Genomic DNA, 21,852 nt, shown 5'->3' with positions numbered 1-21,852 from the left:
AGGAGGAGACTTACCAACACAAGGTACTTGATGCCAATATTCAGTGATTACACTTCATCTGATTTAAGATATTGTAAATGTACAATGAATGGAAATAATACTTACTGAAGTTTGTTGAGACTACAGTGTTTATCCTGCATCAGGGCAGCAAGCTGCTCTACATTCTTTATTTCTAATTTATGTTTACTCAGATTCAGCTCACTCAGGGTTAATGGGTCTTTTATACGGAGAACTCTAATCACATACTTACAGGCTTCAACTGCTGCAGGACTTTGTAAAAACCTGGAAACATTAATAACATTATATGCAATAAGATATTAATATTTTAGAACTATTTTAATTTTCCATAAAAATGGAAAATCACATGATCAAACAGACGTTTATAAGTAACAGACATGTAACCTGTGTTCCTTAACATGAATTAATAAACAGAACACCTGGTCCTCTAGACTTGTGCTTATCCATGATTTCAGGTTTTCATTATTTTTTTAATATTTGTGTTTTCTTTTTGGCAAGTTCAGATCAATATAGTGTCAAACAAAGCCTATGACTGGAAAGTGATACAGACTCTAAATTATTGCAGAATAATGAAAAACAAAGATGCAAGAATAATATACCACTGCTTAACTTGCAATAGGACATTTTTCTGTATGTGCAGCTAAAGAAATACTCTCTTAAAAATAAAGTTGCTTAAAAGGTTCTTCACGACGATGCCATAGAAGAACCATTTTTGGTTTCACAAAGAACCATTCAGTCAAAGGTACCTTTTTATAATCTGAAGAACCTTCTTTCCCCACAAAGAACCTTTTGTAAAAAAGGAAGACTCCTCAGATGTTAAAGGTTCTTTATGGAACCATTTAGACAGAAAAGGTGCCATCGTGAAGCACCTTTATTTTTAAGAGTGTAGAGAAGCTGCAAGATCTGATGTGAAATTAAACTTCATCAGCTCCAAATAACCACTATCATATTTTAATTGTTTATTTTTATCACTACTGTAACTAAAGTAGAATTTCTAAAAAGCAAAACAATCACATTTGTAAGTAGCCAATGCCATTAGCTATTTTTTTAAGGTCGTTTAATTGATAAATCATTAGCTTCCCTTCCAGCCAAGCAGTATTTTTTCCCAAGATTGTAAAAGGCCATTTAGTCATATCAAAGCTTTAATAGATTTAAATTTTTTTTATAATGGTTTCATTTTCTAACTGCTACAATGTATTTTAAGAATACTCACCTCAGTTTACACAAATAACCCTGCAGTACATTTACAAGCTCCTTCACTCCTGATTGTCCAGGATCATTTCCTGTGAGATCCAGCTCTTTCAGGTGAGAACGATTTGATCTCAGAGCTGAAGCCAGAGCTGTATAACCTTCTTCAGTGATACTGCAGTTTGAGAGTCTACAAAAAATGTAAAAAAAATAATACAAACTATACATATATATATATATATATATATATATATATATATATATATACATAAACATACATATACATATACACACATATACATACATATACACATATATATTATATACATAAACATACATATACATATACACACATATACATACATATACACACATATACATATATATATATATATATATATATATATATATATATATATATATATATATATATATATTAGGGGTGTAATGGTACGCAAAAATCACAGTTCGGTACGTAACTCGGTTTTAAAGTCATGGTTCGGTTCATTTTCGGTACAGTAAGGGAAAGAAATGCAAACATTAAACTGCAGGTTGTTTATTACTATAAACTATTTTTAATTACTTTTTAATAAAATATATACAAAATAAAAAAGAATGAAATAAAATACTGCTGCAAAGTTCTCCACTAATTAAAATACTCTCAGTCTCTTAGTCACAAAGCTTTAATAGATTTTAATTTTTTTTATAATGGTTTCATTTTCTAACTGCTACAATGTATTTTAAGAATACTCACCTCAGTTTACACAAATAACCCTGCAGTACATTTACATTTACCAATATCATATAATAAAATATAATGAAAAATATAAATAAATAACTATGATTTCAGTGCAGCATTACCAATCCCAGCTTATAGGCCTGCTCATATTTAAAATATATATATATAACATTTCCAAAGTGTAAAGTGCAGCATCAACAGTTTCTGTTTTTAGACCTGCTCAGATTTCGTTATTGCGTTGGACCGATCGGAATTAAGAGCAAAGGTCTGTTTAAATGCTGACGGGAGCTGCGTTTGAATTACAATCGTTTTTTTTCCTATTTGTAGTGATGTTCACACTCACGTGATGCCCTTTGAAACATTAGGTCGGTGACACACCGAAACCCCTGTACCGAAATGGTCCGGTACAAATACACGTACCGTTACACCCCTAATGATCCTGATGATCCTCGACTGTCTTTCTGTTTTGTGATAGTTGTGCATGAGTCCCTTGTTTGTTCTGAACAGTTAAACTGAGCAGCGTTCTTCAGAAAAATCTTTAAGGTCCTGCAGATTCTTCAGTTTTCCAGTATCTTTGCATATTTTAACCCTTTCCAGCAGTGACTTTATGATTTTGAGATACACCTTATCACACTGAGGACATTTGAGGGACTCAAACACAACTATTTAAAAAGATTCAAACATTCACTAATGCTCCAGAAGGAAACAAGATGCATTAAAAGCTGGGGGTGAAAACTTTTGAACACAATGAAGATGGCCAGATTTGTCTTATTTTGTTGAAATATAATTTTTTTCCATTTAGTTCTGCCCTTCGTAAGCAACAGAAGATACTTGTATGTTTCCCGGTACACAAATTAAGTACAATTTACCTTGATCTTCAAATTCCAAAAGTTTTCACCCCCCAGCTCTTAATGATGTTGGAAAATTGAAGAATCTGCAGGACCTTAAAGATTTTTCTGAAGAACGCTGCTCAGTTTAACTGTTCAGAACAAACAAGGGACTCATGCACAACCATCACAAAACAGAAAGACAGCCAAGGATCATCAGGTAAGTGGAATAAATGTTAAAATATTTTATGTACAATATCTTACTCAGGACAGTACTAAATAAAAAATAACATGCATTTAGTATGAGCTCTCTTATTTTTTGAAAATTACTCATATTTTTCACAGATTCTGCAAGGGGTGCCCAATCTTTCGATCCCCACTGTATATATATATATATATATATATATATATATATATATATATATATATATATGCAGATCAAATTTGTCCAAATCATTAAATCACACAGTACTACATTATTATATTCCTGCCATTTAAGTAATGGTTTGTGTTTCCACGATGTGCGAATGTACCCACTTTAGTATTTCAAGCTTAGATTTCTTCAGTCCCTCACAGATCACTTTGACTCCTGAGTCCAGCAGACGGCTGTTGTTCAGGTTCATCTCTTTCAGGTTGCTTTTGGAGTAGAGAATAGTAGCTAGAACTGAACAGCTTTTCTTTGTCAGCTCACAATTATTCAGCCTAAACACAAAAACATTATTATTTTTCATTAAGAATAGATCAGATTATCAGATATCAGTGGTGTCAAAAGTACTGACATTCATTACTTGAGTAGAAGTATAGATACTAGGGTTTAAAAAGACTTTTGTAGAAGTTGAAGTATAAACTCAAGCTTTTTACTCAAGTAAAAGTGTAAAAGTACTGGTTTAAAAAACTACTTAAAGTATAAAAGTAAAAGTAATGTAAGGGGGAAAAAATGCCATTAACAACAAAAGCTTAGGCCGCACCACAGGGGCCTATTGTGTACTACCCCACCGCCTCAAAAAACATTTTTCTAAAGGCCATAATGACTATAATGTTATATTAAAATGTTCATGTTGAAAAATTTGGGATGCACTATAGGCTTCCTGTTTCAGCCGCATATATGAAAATACAAAAATGGTGTGCACATCCCAAACATCCAATTAGGACGCAGGTGCAAGACAACTAAATGATATAGACAAATAAAGAAGTGAAGTCTGAACACTGAAAACTACTGCTCCAGAGGAATTTAATCAAGTAACGTTTCGACCTTCAGGTCTTCCTCATATATGTCCATTTAAAATGAACGCACTTTAGTACAATGCAAATACATTAAAGAACTAGACATATGATGACTAGTTGCCAATAACTATTGTTATGGTCCAAAAAGTCAAACTTTAGAGGCATGTCATCAATAACCTTTAATGGAATGTAAATGTACATCCAAGCTTAGCTGCAGGAATCTGTGAGGGCAATGGACAAGAACATTGGTGCAGGCTTAGTAACAATTACACTTGTATGGTTGTCTATTTACAATAAACATTATAGTGCTGTCAAAATGAATGATTAATCCAAGTGATTAATCAAAAACTAAAACTGAAAAATAAGTCATAATCCTGATACCTTCTTGATTGATAGCTTGTATTCGGTACATCTGCTATGCACCTAAACGGTGCCTGAACCGATACTTAAAAAAAAAAAAGAACCACAAAAAAAAAAAAAAAAAAAAAAAAACTATGGATAACTTTAAAGAACATTACAAATATTTTAAATAAATCCATAGCTTTCAGCTTGGATGCTCTCATTTCTCAAGTTGTGCTTCCCTTAATCAAAGGCTAATAAATGTATTTCACAATCTGGGTCATTATTTAACACAAAACCACACATAATGTTTCTACTGTATCTCTGTCAATCACTCTGATATTTAGTTAAGATGAGTGCTGTCTGCCACTGTCTTTAATCCGTTCTGTGAATTACTGTATGCTCATTCTTTATAAAGTAGCAACAATTTCGTTTTTAAAATACAATGCTGTGCAAAAGTCTTATGGAAAAAATAGTATTTTTTCCCCAAAAAAGGGTTTTAAGCCAGTTATTTATATATTTTGTTGTAGTGTGTCAGTAGGAAATATCAGTTTGCCATTAATTTTAATAATAATCTAGTGCGATTTTGAATGCACAAGCAGTTTGACAAAGGCGAAATGAATGTTTGGAAATGTAAACTGATATTTTATACTGACACACTTCAGCAAAATATATAAATAACTGGCCGAACACCATTCTTTTAAGTGAAAATGCTAACGTGTCTAAGACTTTTGAACAGTAGTGTATGTATAAAGTACGTATAATTAAATTAAGTATATTAAAAATAAGTGTAATTAAAGTATGTGGCCGTTCATATGTGTTAAGGGCTAGATTTTCGCTGGAGGAAACGGCGGTGGTGTGATGAGCGAAAACTTTACAGATGAGAAACCGACTGCTCCCTCGTGACCTTTTGTAAACTGTATTTATGACAAAGAACTGCACAGATGCGGATATTCTAACAATCTATCGATTAACACATACCTTGTGTCCTCTGTTTGTTTAAGTGCGCAACGCATGCGCTGCTCCGCTCGCGGTCTGCGCCTCTGCGGATCGAAGGAGACTGATGTCTCTGCAGTGCAAAAGTGGGCGTTTATCACCTTGTGGGTGTTTTCAAACTGCTGGGTGTTTCTAAATCATGCAATCTAAATGATCGCACTTACCTAATCCCACCCCTAAACCTAACGTCACTATGACGTTATCCAATCAGGTATCATGGTGTAAAAACACCCTGATCTGGTAACTCCCATTACTTTCCTGCAGAGACGTATACTTGGATCGAAGAGCGCGCTGAAAGACGGGAGACCGGTCTGACGCTGGTTTCATGTGAAATTTAAGCGGACTGACTCGGAGGCGATCGGATACAGGTTCCATACCCAACTCTACTTTAAAGAAATATATTTTTTGATAAACGAACCCAAAACTGGCTATGTCCTTGCTGGAGTGTGATGAGATTTGTGTCATGTGCAGGTGCGATGGATCGCGTACAAACCAATAGGGTGTCGGAACGGTATATGTTTATACCTTTCATCCAACCACAGTCAAATTCACTCCATCCGGATGGCGCGATTTATCTCGATAGGTTTTTTTTTTTTTTTTTTTTTTAATGATGACAAGCCGGAAAGAAAACAAGCCGAAATGAAATAGCAGTAACGAAGCTATTTTTTTAAATGTAAGGAGTAGAAAGTACAGATACTTGCCTGAAAATGTAAGGAGTAGAAGTAAAAAGTCGGCTGAAAAATAATCACTCAAGTAAAGTATAGATACCCCAAATTTCTACTTAAGTACAGTAACGAAGTACTTGTACTTTGTTACTTGACACCTCTGTCAGATATTCATAAATACTAGGGGTTGCACAGACTAATCGACTAGCCGACTTCAGTGCTCTGCCATGACGCTTTAAGCTTGATGACCTATTCGGTTGTTAAGTGTTGTAAGAAGCACTGTTTCCGGGTCCAGGCCTCAACTCGCTTCACTTGAGAATACTACCTCAGCAGTCATTTATGAAATGCTTGTGACGAGGCTCAGACATACAGTGACAATAACAAGACATAAGACATAGGCTCTCTCTCGCACAGCTGCGCGGTTTAAAACACCAAATAGTTCTGCTATGACAAGAACAAAGTGTTTCTCTCTTGCTCCATACATGCACGATAATATTGTGTATCATCGATCTCGCGGGCTGACGATATGACGATTTGAAAAATTACCATATCGCCCAACACTAGTTCCCATAACTTCCTTAAATAACAAAAGTTTGCAAAGACACACTTAACAGATTAGAAAATGTATAATGTCTAAAATCATAATCCCTTACTTTATTTTCTCCACTATGCAATGAGAATTCGTCAGAAGTGTGGTGAGTTTCTCCCAGTCCAGGTCTCCAAGTTTAATTGTGCTCAGATCCAGTTCTTGGAGCAGTAAAGGATTTGTACCAAGAACATTAAAGAGATATTCATACGCTTCCTCTGCAGCAGGACTTGTGAAAAAGTTACAGAAATTAGAAGAGAAGTTTGGATTATATAACTGTTATAATTTTTTACATTTTGCATCTCAATACTTATCATGGGTCCAGTGTAATTTTTAAGTCAATTATTATAATTCCATTTAGTTTTACTGAGAAAATACCTAATCAGGGAATAAATTAATGAATGATTGAATTAATTATCTGTCAAAATTGTAATAATTTTTATTTACATTAAGTTTGTGTCACAAAACTTGTCAGACTCATGAAATTAAATTTTGTGACTGTTGCAACTCTACCTGTTATTCAGTTTCACATCAACTAATCTGCCCCCTTTAATATGTTTCAAACAGCTGACTACATTTCTGTCTCGAAGTAATTGAATGCTTTTATTACCTGATGTTCATTAAATTGCCCATTGCACCCCCTAGTAATTTAAAGAGCCACTTTAGTCCTAATTTTCCAGGATAGTTTCCAGTGAGATCCAGCTTTGTCAGGCGTGAAGGGTTTGACCTCAGAACTGAAATCAAGGTTTTGTAATTTTCTCCAGTGATACCGCAGTCTGAAAGTCTGTAAATGGGAAAAAATAGATTGATATTAAGTACATCATGTTCTACTCTAAATAAAATAGAAATCCATAAAGCAAAATGTTGCTTTAAAAAAAAAAATCTAAACCTAAATAGAAAAATATATTGTCATAAAACATTCCAAAAAGTTCTTCTGTGCTTTCATTTTGATATTTGCAAAACTGTTAGCCAATAGAAAAACATAAATGCCTTTATAACATGCTTATTTTTAGAACCATTTTGTTCCCTGAATTAAAATAAACATTAAGTAAAATTAAAGAATAATCACTTTAATAAAATAGAATAGAAAACTTAAACTTATTTTATTTGTTATTTGCTAAAACAACTCTACTTTAAAATGTAAATATTTAAAAAGTATAAAATAAATATCAATATAAAATGGTAATAAAAACTATAATAGTATATTAATGATACTAAAGTAAGACTTGTTTAATTTGAATTTCCAAATATTGAACACAATATTTAAAGATAACAATAAGTAGTTAAAAAATAAATAAATTGAAAATATAGATGAAAGCAACAATAACGGGGCCAAGCACTACAGAAGCCAGCTTCAGACAAACGGCAGGAATGAGTAATTAAACCGTTTTAAGATTATTTAAGGCAAATTGGCTTGAAAACAATAAACACAAAAACTAGTAATAGGATTTATTGGCTTATCACGTGTAACCAATAGGTGGCTGTGGCGAGTGGGGCGGGGCCGAGAGGCGTGGGAACGAGGAGTGAGGCCAGGTGTAGTGATTGGAGATGAGCTACACCTGAGCCCCACCGCTAGTATCGAGTCCCACGTAGGAGATGGAAGGATATAAAACTGGAGTGACGACCGTGAAGGACGAGAGAGGACCAGGCCTGGGACATTATTTTATGTTTGCTTTTTATTTATGCGCACCAGTCGTCCGTGAGGGGCTGGTGCGCCGTTTTGTATTTACTTTTGATTATTAAAATGAGTTTTTGATTGTGCGCCGGTTCCCGCCTCCTTCTTCCCGATGATTACAAAGGGAAGATTGTTACAGTGGTGCCGAAGCCCGGGAGAAGGAGGGACGCGCTGCTGAAGATCCCTCGCCGCTGTGGTGAATCCGCGGTGCCCTCGAGCTGGCGAGGTACGTGCCGCCATTGACGCTCGAGGCGGTGGGCTGGAGCGAGTTGCCGGGGACGGGCGAGCTCGCTGCCGACCGCCCACGACAAGGAGGGGCGGCTGCCGTCCGTGAGGGAGCGGAGGAGTCGGCGCCGTTCGCCAGGGGGCCGGAGCCTGCCGCCTCCGTGACGGAATCCGGAGGGGCAGGGAACGGGGGACTCCTGCCGCTGCCCAAAATCGGAGGAGCCGTCGCCGTCCACCGGGCGGCGGAGGAGTGTCGTGCCGTCCGCCGAGGGCCGTCCAGTGCCACCGCCGGGCACCGCGGAGGAGATCACCCAGCCGGTGGAGGGCCGAGCAGCAGTGCGTCTGGGAACCGGAATTTTTTTTTTTTTTTTTTTTTTTCCTCTCTCCCCTCTCTCGTCCCTGTCGCTCCTCCTTCCATCTCCTTTTCTCTCGCCTCGTCTGTCCTACCCCCAGGTTCCCGCAGGTCCCCGTGAGCGGTCTCCCCCGGAGGGAAGGGGGGGGGGGGGGGGGGAGTAGAGCGCAGTCTCGGGAGTACCCCCCGGCCTGCGAGGGGCGATGGGGGTATGTGGCGAGTGGGGCGGGGCCGAGAGGCGTGGGAACGAGGAGTGAGGCCAGGTGTAGTGATTGGAGATGAGCTACACCTGAGCCCCACCGCTAGTATCGAGTCCCACGTAGGAGATGGAAGGATATAAAACTGGAGTGACGACCGTGAAGGACGAGAGAGGACCAGGCCTGGGACATTATTTTATGTTTGCTTTTTATTTATGCGCACCAGTCGTCCGTGAGGGGCTGGTGCGCCGTTTTGTATTTACTTTTGATTATTAAAATGAGTTTTTGATTGTGCGCCGGTTCCCGCCTCCTTCTTCCCGATGATTACAAAGGGAATATTGTTACAGTGGCGCTGTTACCAAATTGATGTGGCATGGTCAGTGTGAGGTGGCAATGACAAATACAATGTTTGGTGCTAAAATGTCAAAGCATTGTTGAGATACAGCCTCAAATGCATTTTGGCATCCTTCCAGCAAATTCATTGATGCGCTAAATGAGAACAGTTTCGTATATAGACACGAAATCCATAACTTTTAGTTGGCTCAGTCTGAAGATGATACGATTCAATTTTGGTAAAAATCGGACAAACGGTCTAGGAGGAGTTTGAAAAAGTAGGTTTTGATTCAAAATCAAGATGGCGGACAGGAAGTTCGGCCAAATAAGCAAAACTTGGTATCTATGTTTTCGACTTGACCCAATGAATCTATTAAGACCAGCGGCATTTCAATAGCCAGATTAATTCAAAAGTTATTAGCCTTTTTGGAAATTTTGTTATAACTTTTGTTTCAAATTATTTTGAGTACCTTCAGGGGATTGTGTTGTTAGCACATTCTGAGTTTCATAGTATTACACCAATGCATTTGTTTAGTATAGCATTTTATTTCACAAAACTGTATTGAAGTCAATGGGAATTTCATGTTTTGTTCTATTAAAGTGCCACCCAGAGGCTCAGTCCCACCATTTTTTTTATGTGTCCTTAGAGTGAGTCCATACATATGTGTGTAAACTTTGGGGGGAATATCTCAATTCACTTCAGAGTTATAGACATTTATATGAAAAAACACATAAAAATGACTGACACATGACTTTGATTGTACTACCCCTTACTATCAATATTTTGGCATTTGGGCATTGGTGCATGGCTATCAACCTATGTTTCCGAATTTCTGACGGTGGTTTCGTCTCGATCAGAATAGTGGTTTGGAAGATATAGCCAAATGGTTTTTAAGTGCTAAATCACAACGCTACACAAACCGTAAGGCGAAACCTAGCATGTTTGGTATCGTAGGACTTGGTACGGTTTCAGGAGTCTAATTAGATGAGTCTCGTGACAATTCACCACTAGGTGGCACTGATGACCCATACCAAGTTTCGTAATAATCCATTGATGCGTTCTTCTTTCTAAATGGCTGACAGTCAAAATGGCCGATATGGTAAAATTGGATATCAGTCGACTCGGCATGTTGCCCTGAATCTAACATGACCAATATGATTTTTGGACAAACTGTTCAGAAGTTATAAGCAAAAATAGCAATTTGTCCTATCTCCGGATCAGGAGGTGGCGCTGTGCCGAAACGCAGCATGTAGCCTCGGGTCATGCTTATTATGACATGTATCAAGTTTGGTCTGAATATGATAAATCATTGCAGAGATACAGCCTTACGATTGTTTTTGCAAGCGCTATGTAAAATTTGTTCAAGCGTTTATTGAAAACGATTTTATGAATCAATTTGAATTCCATAACTTTGGTCAGCACTGCCTGAAAATGATCTGGTTCAATTTTCGTGTAAATCAGACAAACCGTCTAGGACGAGTACGAAAAAGTAGGTTTTTCAAAAAATTCAAAATTTCGTAATTCACACAAAAATTTGTGTACTTAATGTTGACACTGTCCTCTATCAGAATGTCAAACCATTACAACTTTCCCGCAATCGGTTCTATGGGCTGCCATAGACTCTTAGTCTGAAGAAGGAAGAATAATAATAAATATAGCTGCAAGCAGAAATGATGGGGCCAAGCACTCCAGCGGAATGTCAAGGAGCTAAGCATGGCATGTAGCATCACACCAAGTGCAACAATGAGCATTAAACCAATTTTAGGATGATTGTAATTGAAGTGGTTGAAAAATCATAAATACAACAAGTAATAAGATTAAATGGCCTATCACTTTGGACCAACAGGTGGCGCTGTAATCAAATCATTTTGGTGTGTTCTGTGTGAGATGACAATAACACAAAAAGTTTAGTATTAATATGCTAAAGCATTGCAGAGATACAGCCTGAAGTGTCATTTTGGCATGATGCCTCAAATTTGTTGCGATGGTATGCGAAAACAGTTTTGTGTATCGATACAAAATCCATAAAATTTTGTCAGGACAGTCTGAAGATCTTCTGATTCAATTTTGGTGAAAATTGGACTAACGGTTGATGAGGAGTTCGAAAAAGTAGGTTTTCAACATAAATCAAAATGGCGGACAGGAAGTTTGGCTTTTTCTGGCATATTTGGAATCTACGTTGTTGGCATAAACCAGGGAATATTTTAAAACCAGTTTCATTGAAATAGGCTAATGCATTAAAAAGTTATTAGCATTTTTATAAGTGTAATTATTCATGGTTTATGAATGGTTTATTACTCTTGACCAATAGGTGGCGCTGTAACCAAATTTATGTGAAGATGATCCACGATAATGCGTTCAAAAAAGACAGCATTTTAAAACAATTCAAAATGGCCAACGCCTAAAATGGCTGACACGGCAAAATTGGATATCATTCGACTTGACATCTGAAGACACCAGTTGTGAGATTTTTGGCCAAATCATTCAGAAGTTATAAGCCAAAATATGCATTTTTCATATCTCCTGACCACTAATTGGCGCTGAGTTGAAACACTGCAGATAGTCTCAAATCAAGGTTATTATAACACACACCAAGTTTGGTCTCAATATGCCAAACCGTTTGCCGAGATATAGCCTCATTGGCTATACCTCTAGCCGTGCATTTTTTGCGTGCTTTCGTCAAATTTGTTCACTTGTCATTTGAGAAGGGTTGGACGAATCAACTTAAATTCGATAACTTTTTGCCACATTCACAAGCATGACATGTGCGAGACATTTAAGAGTGTCAATTATTTTATACGTCTTTTTATATCTATTTTATATGTAGCCATTAGAACAGATGTTTAGAACACAGCAGAAGTTATGGCAGTACTACTGAAAAACAGTGTTAAGTTCCCCAGAACGTTCTTATCGCTTAGTAGTTCTTAACCTATTCCTTAACCTCTCTCTTAACCTAACCTTAAGGTTGGTCTGGACCATTCGTACGCTCTCTCTTAGCGTTGTTTGAGCTCAAGACGCTACTGTACAGCAGTCTTTAGAAATCAGCGTAGCGCAGTACAAGTCAAACTATGGTATGACAACAATGATTTTATGTTATGGACATTTTAAGACTAATAATAAATTATGTTCGCAATGGATACAGGCCTATTTATGAAGTTGACTTTATGTAGTATCAGAACTAACATGGTGGTAATAAGCCTAGGCTTTTTTGTAATGTAATTAAAGCGAGTTGGCAATCACTTTTGATAATTAAAATCTGGCAAACAATTTGGCTCTAAATGGCTAAGATCTATAAATGGGTAAGCATGGTGGTGTCCAGTAAGCGACCAACTATGGCAGCGATCCAACGTGTCCTTGTATTGAATCAAAGACCGAGCCGGACACGGAGCCGTTTAGTCCATGTCAGTTTTTTTATTCAGCAAAACTTAAGCCCTTTTGACATTTTGCATGACGTGGCTATATTTAAAAAAAATTGCTTCCCAAGACAACTCATTGTGGAGCTGGTGGACCTTCTCAGACCTGCGCTTGCCAGTCTAACGTGGCGGGATTTTCCTTTAAGCCCTGGGGCCTGTTCTTCGTACGTCGCTAACTCAGTTAGCTGGATTTGAATGTTGACGATTTGGCATGATCTTGGATCATTTGGTTCTTCGAAGCTAATCCCGGAGCTGCTGTCATAGCAACAGGTCCGTAAGCTTAAACCTGCTCGGGAGCAGGCTTATTTCATGTAAACAGGATTAGATTGCTTCTTTTCAACCAGAACTGATACCCAAAATATGTCTGCTACCACCGCTACTTTATTACAAGAGTATCGTACTGATCCAGCGACAATAATTTAAAATAATAATCATTTAAAAAATATTTAAAAATAATATAAAAATGCTGTGTAGTCCATAACAGCCTACTATAGACACAGCCAGTTTTACTGACTGAAATATTTATTTGTCATAAAATTATTACTTCATAATTGTATTAGAGTCTTACACACATGCTATACAGATAATAGAGTCGTGCATTAATTTGAGTGATGACTGCTATTATAAGAGTGGCTTGATGGAGTGCAGGAGATGCAGATAACATGATATTGACCCTTAAGAAACTTTCATTAATGCTGTCACGTAACAAATCTGTCCAAATATAAAATGAAATGAATAGATAATTTCTACATTGAAATAAAATTGGAAAGACTGCACAACTATTATAAATTGCGAATCTAAATAATTGGGAATCATGAAAAAATTCTAATTCAATAAAAACATGTATTTATTATCTGTTTCATGTATCTATTATAACATTTATGTAGTTTTGTTTGCTTGGCTGTTTCCTTATAAAAGTCCAGAAATTTGTCAAGTTTTTCGTCGGGTGTCATTTTAAATTATATGACGTCATTTACATTGCCGTCTTGCCACCAGCTAATCGCTGCACTGCTGATCATGGTTTCGAGTATCGATACATATCCCCTTTTAAGGCCAACACATGAACGCGCAATTATCTCAGATAACTCAATCCAGCGATACTAATCATACACAACAGGTGTGTTCGAAGAACCCAATTAGCTGGATCATGATTAGCATGATGATATCATCTTGGATGTGTCATTTGATCTCGGATGTAATAAGCGACGTACGAAGAACGGGCCCCTGAAGTCCAGCTTGTTGCAGCGCAAGGTTTTTTTTTACTTTATCGAGGTCGTGGGAGAGGGCTACGGCCTTATCAATACCTCGGTGTGGAGGTGCATCCACACTGTCACCAACGCCCTTCTGCGCCATGCCGGGGATTACATCCTGGTGGATGGCACACTCATCCCTATCGCCAATCCATCAGTGACTGATCAGGCGTAGACTAATTATCGCAAAAGGGATACGCGGCCATAAATGTGCAGGTTATAGTGGACCTGGTGGCAAGGTCCAGCAAAACTTCAAGTTCCTCTGACGAGAGGCTTGGTGCCCTTTTTTACGTTGCTTCCCCACAAAAGTCTGTATCTAACTCTCTCTCTCTCTCTCTCTCTCTCTCTCTGTTCATTGTAGATAGGTTGCTTTTTATTGAAAACATAAACCAATTGTAATTAATACTGCATTAAACATAAGTAACTGCAGCTGCTTGCCAATCAATTCTGATTGTAAAGTACCTTACCATTAATATAAACGTGTATTACATAATTTTTAGAAGTTGTTAAACCCATGTCAAGAAGCGGCACAATGGGATAATGAGGGTGGATGATTAGCGAGGGATACCCGGTTCGTCTAACCGTCACAACATATTGTGTGAACATATTACTGGCGATTTGATAATTTCATTTATAGTCTGTATTTTACTGATAACTTAAACTATGTTAAAATAAATGTTACTGTAAAAATTTGAGGAATGTTTCATTTGCATAGACGTGTTGTCTTTCTATGGGTTGTCTCTACGCTGTATTGCACCTTCGCGTGAAGTGGAAAATCGATTCATGAGCAATCGATGCTAACTAATTCAGCACCATTACTTTGGACAGCACTCTTGTAATGTCGGACATAAGAGACAGCGTGCTAAGAAGCTTCCTAAGGGACACTTCGGTGAACACACTTAGGAACATAAACAACTGGTAAGATATATCTTTCGAGGTCATCTTATTCTATTCTATTTTCTATTCTATTTTTCTATTCTATTAATTTTAAACTCCTTTGTCCATGTAATGATGCAATTAATCAAACAGGCATGTTCTACTGGATAGAGCAGCTTCCTTTGGCATGGATTTCATGCTTTATAGATTGTTTAAATACACAAATACTTATAAAAAAGAATAATAGATCCCGTTTAATAAGAAAAAAATTTTAAATACTCACTTCAGTTTCTCCAATTTGCATTGTGGATTCTTCAAAAGCAAACAAATATTCTGTATTCCTTTGTTTCCTAGTGTATTTCCACTCAGATCCAGCTCTATCAGGTTTGAAGGATTTGAATTCAATGCTGAAGTCAGAGCAGCACAACCTTCTTCAGTAATACTGTTATTATTCAGTCTGCAGAGAAAGAGAACAAAAAAAGGAAACATTCTTTAGTTTGTTTTAGCCATAAACAACTAAAATAACAAAGATACATCTAAATGATGGTTCATCTAATAGCCCTTAAAACTTTAGAGAACAGCAATAACAGCATTTGTTTAGACTCTAGAAATGATGAGAAGCTTTGCAGAGCATATACTCATATAAAAAAACTCACATCAGTGTGTTGAGTTTACAGTGTTTATCCTGCAGTAGAGCAGCGATCTGATTCACTCGTGTGTCTCCTAGTTCATGTTCACTCAGATTCAGTTCTCTCAGGAGTAACGGGTTTTTACCTACAACTCTTTCCACATACTGACAGGCTTCTGCAGCAGGACACCGAAACCTGCAGAAGAGAAGATAAAACTATTTAAATTAAATTCACTACAAAACTTAATGTGATAAAAAATAACAGCAAATTTTGTGTTATATTTGATTATTTTTGATGCAACAGACTGCAATAATTAAATAATATTTCCATAAATAATAATATTAATTATAAGCATGATTTGATTTTTCTTCATCATATCTCACCTCAGCTTTAGTTGACCATTTGGATCCTGTAGTAAATCACTGAGCTCCTTCACTCCTGATTCTCCAGGATCATTTCCTGTGAGATCCAGCTCTATCAGGTGTGAAGGGTTTGATCTCAGAGATGAAGCCAGAGCTTTATAACCTTCTTCAGTGATACTGCAGTTTGACATTCTTGAGGAAGACAAAAACAACCAAATATATTAACTACTCATTGAATAATGTCAAAGTTTAATTACCAGGTATGAAAGTCCTGTTCTGACTTTACGGGTATCCCAGAGGGGGAAAAAAAACCCATGAGGCAATGCATCTCATTAAGAGTTTTTAAACAAAGTTCTTATGAACTTTGATTAAGAGAAATCCATTCTGGAGTGACCCTTCCTTAAGTGTTTACACTAAGTGTTTCACTGTAGTTTCTGGCAACACATGGCAATCGGCGCAATGGTTAATATAGTTACTACATCTCAGTTGTACAAATATATTTGTGTTATGGAGAATACCAAGAGCACAGAAGACATAAAACTGGACTGTTGTGAGACAAAGGATTACTGATGGTAAATCCGACACTGCCTCAATAATTGCATATCAAAATGAGCGCAATTTTAATGATTGTGCAAATTTCAATTATTTAAACACGTGCCTAATTCGATCATTAAAAATGTGCCTTAGTACTTCCTGCTCTTCAGTTAACATAAAATCAGCCATGACGTCTGAATTTAAGATGAATTAAGCGAGCTTTGGTCTCTTAAATTTAATGGTAAAGGTAAAAAGGTTATTAAGGACTTTGTAGCAACAGTTAAGGGAACACTTAAATAATTAAGGAGAATACTTAATGACAGCCGTAAGGTTCCTTGAGTTGACCCTTAGGTTTCTTAATTGCAACCCAAGTTTCACTAAGGTTACCCTTAAACCTTCTAAATAAGGGATTTCTTAGCTCAAGGGCTTTCATGCATACCTGAGTATCTTTAGTGTGAATAGTGAATTTCCCAGTAGTTTGGAGATTTCTGCTACTCCAGGGTCTCCTAGTGAATTCTCACTCAGATCCAGCTCTATCAGGTTTGAAGGGTTTGAATTAAATGCTGCAGTCAGAGCAGCACAACCTTCTTTTGTAATACAGATACAATTAAACCTGTAGAACAGAGAAAAAAAGAGAATAAAATGTAACTATGCATACAACTTTTATTCACTAATAAGATTTTCATAAATCGATTGTTTTGCAGCACTGTCCTTTTTGTTATATGTTTAGATATACTTACTTAAGCTTTTCCAGTCTACACTGTTCATTCTCAAACAGAGTCGAGAAGATTTTCATTCCTGAGTCTCTGAGCTTGGTCCCAGTCAAATCCAGCTCTTTCAAATTTGAAGGGTTTGAATGAAAAGCTTCAGCCAGAACACAACAATCTTCGTCTGTGATATAGCTATTATTCAGACTGCATAAAGAGAAAACTAATTTTCAGTTTTAGACCCTAATTTTATTATTACAGGTATTATAAATGACAATGGATGACGGTAAAATAATAAAAGCACCATATAGTAATTCAATCATCAAACAAATAAAAAAAACACTCAGCAGCAGGTTAAATACTAACTAAAATGTATCTTCATATAGTGGTGAAACTTACACCAGTTTGTTCAGTTTACAGTGTTTATCCAGCAGTAGAGGAGTGAGCCTCTTCAAGTCTAGTTTATGTTCACTCAGATTCAGCTCTCTCAGAAGTAACGGGTTTTTATCCAAAACTTCAGCCACATGTTGACAGGCTTCATATGCAGCAGGACCCAAAAATCTGCAGATGAGAAGATGAAGCAGGATTCAATTTGATTGAAACATTTTGGTAAACAAACAGAATGTGCTCTAAATTTTATTTCTGTAATTTATTCATTATCATTTTATATATTGTTATTATTTCATCACATCTCACCTCAGTGTCTTCAGTGAATAGTTTGGATCCTGTAGTAAATCATTAAGCTCCTTCACTCCTGATTGTCCAGGATCATTTCCTATGAGATCCAGCTCTATCAGGTGTGAAGGGTTTGATCTCAGAGCTGAAGCCAGAGCTTTATAACCTTCTTCTGTGATACTGCAGTTTGAAAGTCTAAATCAGGAATTAAAATAATCCATTATTCTAATTAATATATTAGTTTGGAAATGAACTGAACAATAAATGCTTATTCCTCTTAGTTTCTTAACAACTCTTCCCTGCCTCTGACAGTTTTTTTTTTTTTTTTTTTTTTTTTTTTACAGTAGGGGGCACTATTAAACATCACTTTAAAGAGTATTGAACGTGTGTATCAAAACATGAAGCAGCAAATATGAGAAATAGAATATGTAACAAGACACAAATGTAAATTAATATAATTATTAAACATTGTTTACTATTTGTTGTAGCATTGTCATACTATTTGACAGAAACATAATTCTGTTTAAACTGTTTGAAGTTTGAAGTGTTGATAACAGAATGCAGAACCTCTGTTGTGAGGCATTCACACCAAAATATTATAATGGTCATGAAAATGTTAAAAAAAAAAAAATTTAAACGTTGGAGGTCACTGGCAACTTTTAAAAAAAGCGCTGGCAGTCGAAGAGTAAATATGAAAAAACAAACATCAGCTCACCTGAGTTTCTTTAGTTGACAGTTCTCTTTCAGTCCATCAGAGAGTAACTTCACTCCTGAATCCTGTAGATTATTATTGCTCAGATCAAGTTCCTTCAGACTGCTTGAGTCTGAACTGAGAACTGAAGCAAGGGCTGAACAGCTTTCCTCTGTTAGATCACACTTACTGAGCCTGAAAACAAACAGCTTGTAAATGTATAGACAGTCTCAAATTTTCTGTAGTTGTAGTGCAGCTGTAATATTGAGCGAGTAGTGATAAGTACTTTACTGCAGCTAGGCCAAAATGCTGATGCTACAGTAAATATATTTTTTGCTTCCGCTAATTTTCTAATCCACTTGTCTTTAATGCTCTCACATCAGGTGTCTTGTCTGTCACATGTCTTATGACTGGCTAATATACAGCTAGTTGAGCTTGGTAATGCTTTCTCTTTCTAATTTTTCTCTTTCTATTTCTAAATAAAAAATAAAAAAGGCAAAGAGCAGGTACATTTTCAGGGGTTAATAACACCACCATGATTTTTATCATTAAACATCCCTATCGGTCAAACAAAAGATTTAAATTAAAGGCAACCTAAAAATCGCTTTTACAAGGTGTTTGAACACAGTTGTGTGACCACAGTGCAGTGTTAATATTGACAGCAAATTTTGATTTAATTTAAATTTTAGTCATCTGAAATGTTTTAGTCTAGTTTCAGTCTACTAAAATCTAAAGGGTTTAATTAAACTGTAATGCATTACTTTTCTTATTTCTGTTTTGCTTATTTTAGAAAATCAGGTTCAGCTAAAGCTTATAAACTATATGAAATACAAATATAGAATAAAATATATTTGTTTTATAATTTCAGTTAACATTTCCTTTATTTCAGTTAATAAAGAATATTTTTTATGGTTTTAGATTTAACTATAAAATCTGATAATAGTAAAATGGATTAATTAATATTATGAATAATGTTCATAGTCTGTCCATCCTTTGATAGGGAATCCCAGAAAAAGCTACAATAGTTGTTAATTAAATGACAATTAACTTAAATTAAACAGTTTATGTACCCAAGATATCAATAAGGACCAGGAAAAGAAAGCCTGAAATACACAGTGTCTCTTATTTTGAAATGTCTGCACTCTTTACAGCACAGTTGCAGGCTGCTCATTCAAGTTCAGTTGAGGAAAATAAAATATGCATACTTACAACTGTCTATTGAACCTATTACCATATAAATATTGCATAGTAAACATTCCCATGATTTATCAACATTAGTTCATAAGCAATCACTTGGCATAAATAGCTGCTTTTCCACTGTTGCTAGTGTGAGCCAGTATTTTAAATGGGCCAGGCGGGGCTAATAGTCCCTGTAGCAGAGTTCAAAGTCACGATGCATTTCCACCATCGCACTTCACTAAAACCTGCCCTTTTCATTCCTCTCTGGAACAATGTCACGCAACCCCTTCATTTCACAAAGAGACAGTTATCAGAAAAAGAATCAGATAGTCACTGGAACTAGCGCGTTCACAAAATGAACATGATAAAAGTTGCCATTTGTTTTCATTTTTGTTAAAGATTAAAATCCAAAAGCTTCCATGGTTTACAATAATAAGTGATACTTTGATCTTAATTAATTATTTTATGAGGACTGCAAATTAGTCACACAGAAATAAAGCATATGAAACGATATTTCACAAAAGCCTACTTATTAAGTCTAGTCTGATTCTGTTTATTTGTAGTCACACTGTCAAAGTATACATCACATTTTGAAAGAATGCTCATTTCTATATTTTTTCCCCATCAAAAATATATTATTATAGCCCAGTTTGTGCTGATTACAGTGAGATTAGACTTTACCCATTTAGATATTTCTAAGAAACTGAAAAAAGCACAAATGTCAGGGCATGACAAAACTTCTCCAGGTCCCAAAAATACCCTTAGACTCCAGAAATATTACTGTTGAAAATGTTGAATTATAGTTGGCAGTTTGTATAGTTCTATACTATTTGTATAGTTAAATAATTTGCTAGTGACTTACAGGCAACAAGAATTTCAGAGTAGAACTTGCATTGAGGCCTTTTTTTATATAATTTTTTGCAAGTGGTAGATCTTGGTTTACATTTGGACTTTGGATGTGATCTTAGGCTCAAAAAGGTTGGTAACCAATGCCTTAGCCCTTCCCCTAAAGGGGTATAAAATGGATTTGGGATTGGGCCAAAATGGCTGAAAAACTAAATTCGAATTTGCTAATAAATATTATCAGAATTCAAATTATATTTTAATTTAAAATGCATAATTTCAGTTAGGGTGAAGAAAAGCTTTTGGCTTCCCTTCTGAGGCCACAAGAGGGTGCATAAAGCAAAATATTACTAATGCACGTTTATTCAAAACATAAGAAAATATGATTGTGCTTATAAACCAATTATAATTAAGTAGCTTAAAGAACTATAAACAAAACATGATATAAAAGATAGTTTAATGCAAAAGGGTGAGAGCTAAATCACACAGAGTACATTTTTCATTTAAATATGTGATGCAGTGGGGATGTGGAAAAACCCACAATAAAGTCTCGAGATATTTTTTTGAAAAAAATCGGACCTGCCTTATTTTTACAGGGCTTTCTAAACATGCGCCTCTCTTATGCAAGACATGAGTGCAGTGGTGATAAAACATATCCCTCTTTAGAAAATTCGTGAAATATGCATTCTTGGTTTCAGTTTTGATGTAAACAAGAGCTCCACATTCTCTTTTTCAGCAATATTTTGATTGAACATCGCAGCAGCGCTTCATCTAGTTGCTTTAACTGTATAGGTTAACAAAAACATTATAATGCAATGACACTTCTATTGTCATCGCGCCTCATGCGCCACTGATAAAGGCCAAAGTATAATTTGACCATCTGCATCCGCGTCCGCATTATGCAAAAAAGTGCTCAAAAAGTGCCTGCACTCTGACAATTTCGCGGCTGTCAACAGCACATTCACGAGGTGAATGTTGACAGAAGTGATACTGCTTCTTGAGCTCATCTGCCTTATGAAAGCTGTGCGGACAAGGCTGTGTGTGAGACAGAACGGAATGCAGAATGTGAAGTATACTCAGGGCAGCCCTTAAAGCAGCCTCCTTAACGCACACCTAAAATTTGAATGCAACATTTTTGCATTCGAATGAGGATGTTTATTTTAAATTCGACAAATATTTGAAATGTAAAAAAAAAAAATTGACAGCCTTAAACGTTACAGGCTCTTATCCTTTTTCGCGCGTGCACATGTGTGTGTGTCATTGACTGTATAAAAACATGGGTGTGTGTGTGTGAAATGCGGTGATGAAGTGAAATAGCTGGGCAGTTT

The 21,852-nt window shown here is 36.3% G+C and overlaps 1 protein-coding gene across 16 annotated transcripts in view; it reads right to left on the bottom strand.

Annotated features, from left to right (window-relative positions):
* LOC127986809 (protein NLRC5) overlaps window positions 1-21,852 on the bottom strand; it is a 229,160-nt gene that overhangs the window by 180,157 nt on the left and 27,151 nt on the right. The window contains exons 13-25 of one of the 16 annotated variants that reach the window (XM_052589044.1): window positions 18,527-18,697; window positions 17,833-18,006; window positions 17,536-17,697; window positions 17,170-17,343; window positions 16,869-17,042; window positions 15,917-16,087; window positions 15,561-15,728; window positions 15,188-15,361; window positions 7,193-7,366; window positions 6,650-6,811; window positions 3,310-3,474; window positions 1,232-1,396; window positions 106-282 (exon numbers count right to left, since the gene is read on the bottom strand). The exons of 14 other annotated variants lie outside the window; for them this stretch is intronic. In XM_052589044.1, coding sequence (XP_052445004.1) covers window positions 106-282; window positions 1,232-1,396; window positions 3,310-3,474; window positions 6,650-6,811; window positions 7,193-7,366; window positions 15,188-15,361; window positions 15,561-15,728; window positions 15,917-16,087; window positions 16,869-17,042; window positions 17,170-17,343; window positions 17,536-17,697; window positions 17,833-18,006; window positions 18,527-18,697 — 2,211 coding nt within the window. The remainder of the gene's footprint in view (window positions 1-105; window positions 283-1,231; window positions 1,397-3,309; window positions 3,475-6,649; window positions 6,812-7,192; window positions 7,367-15,187; window positions 15,362-15,560; window positions 15,729-15,916; window positions 16,088-16,868; window positions 17,043-17,169; window positions 17,344-17,535; window positions 17,698-17,832; window positions 18,007-18,526; window positions 18,698-21,852) is intronic. One more of the 16 variants, XM_052589058.1, reaches the window with a different exon arrangement.

This window comes from Carassius gibelio, chromosome B22, assembly GCF_023724105.1.
Source record: "Carassius gibelio isolate Cgi1373 ecotype wild population from Czech Republic chromosome B22, carGib1.2-hapl.c, whole genome shotgun sequence".
Classification (NCBI taxonomy): Eukaryota; Metazoa; Chordata; class Actinopteri; order Cypriniformes; family Cyprinidae; genus Carassius; species Carassius gibelio.
The sequence above is the reverse complement of the archived record's forward strand: the minus strand, read 5'-3'. Positions and strand labels throughout refer to the sequence as shown.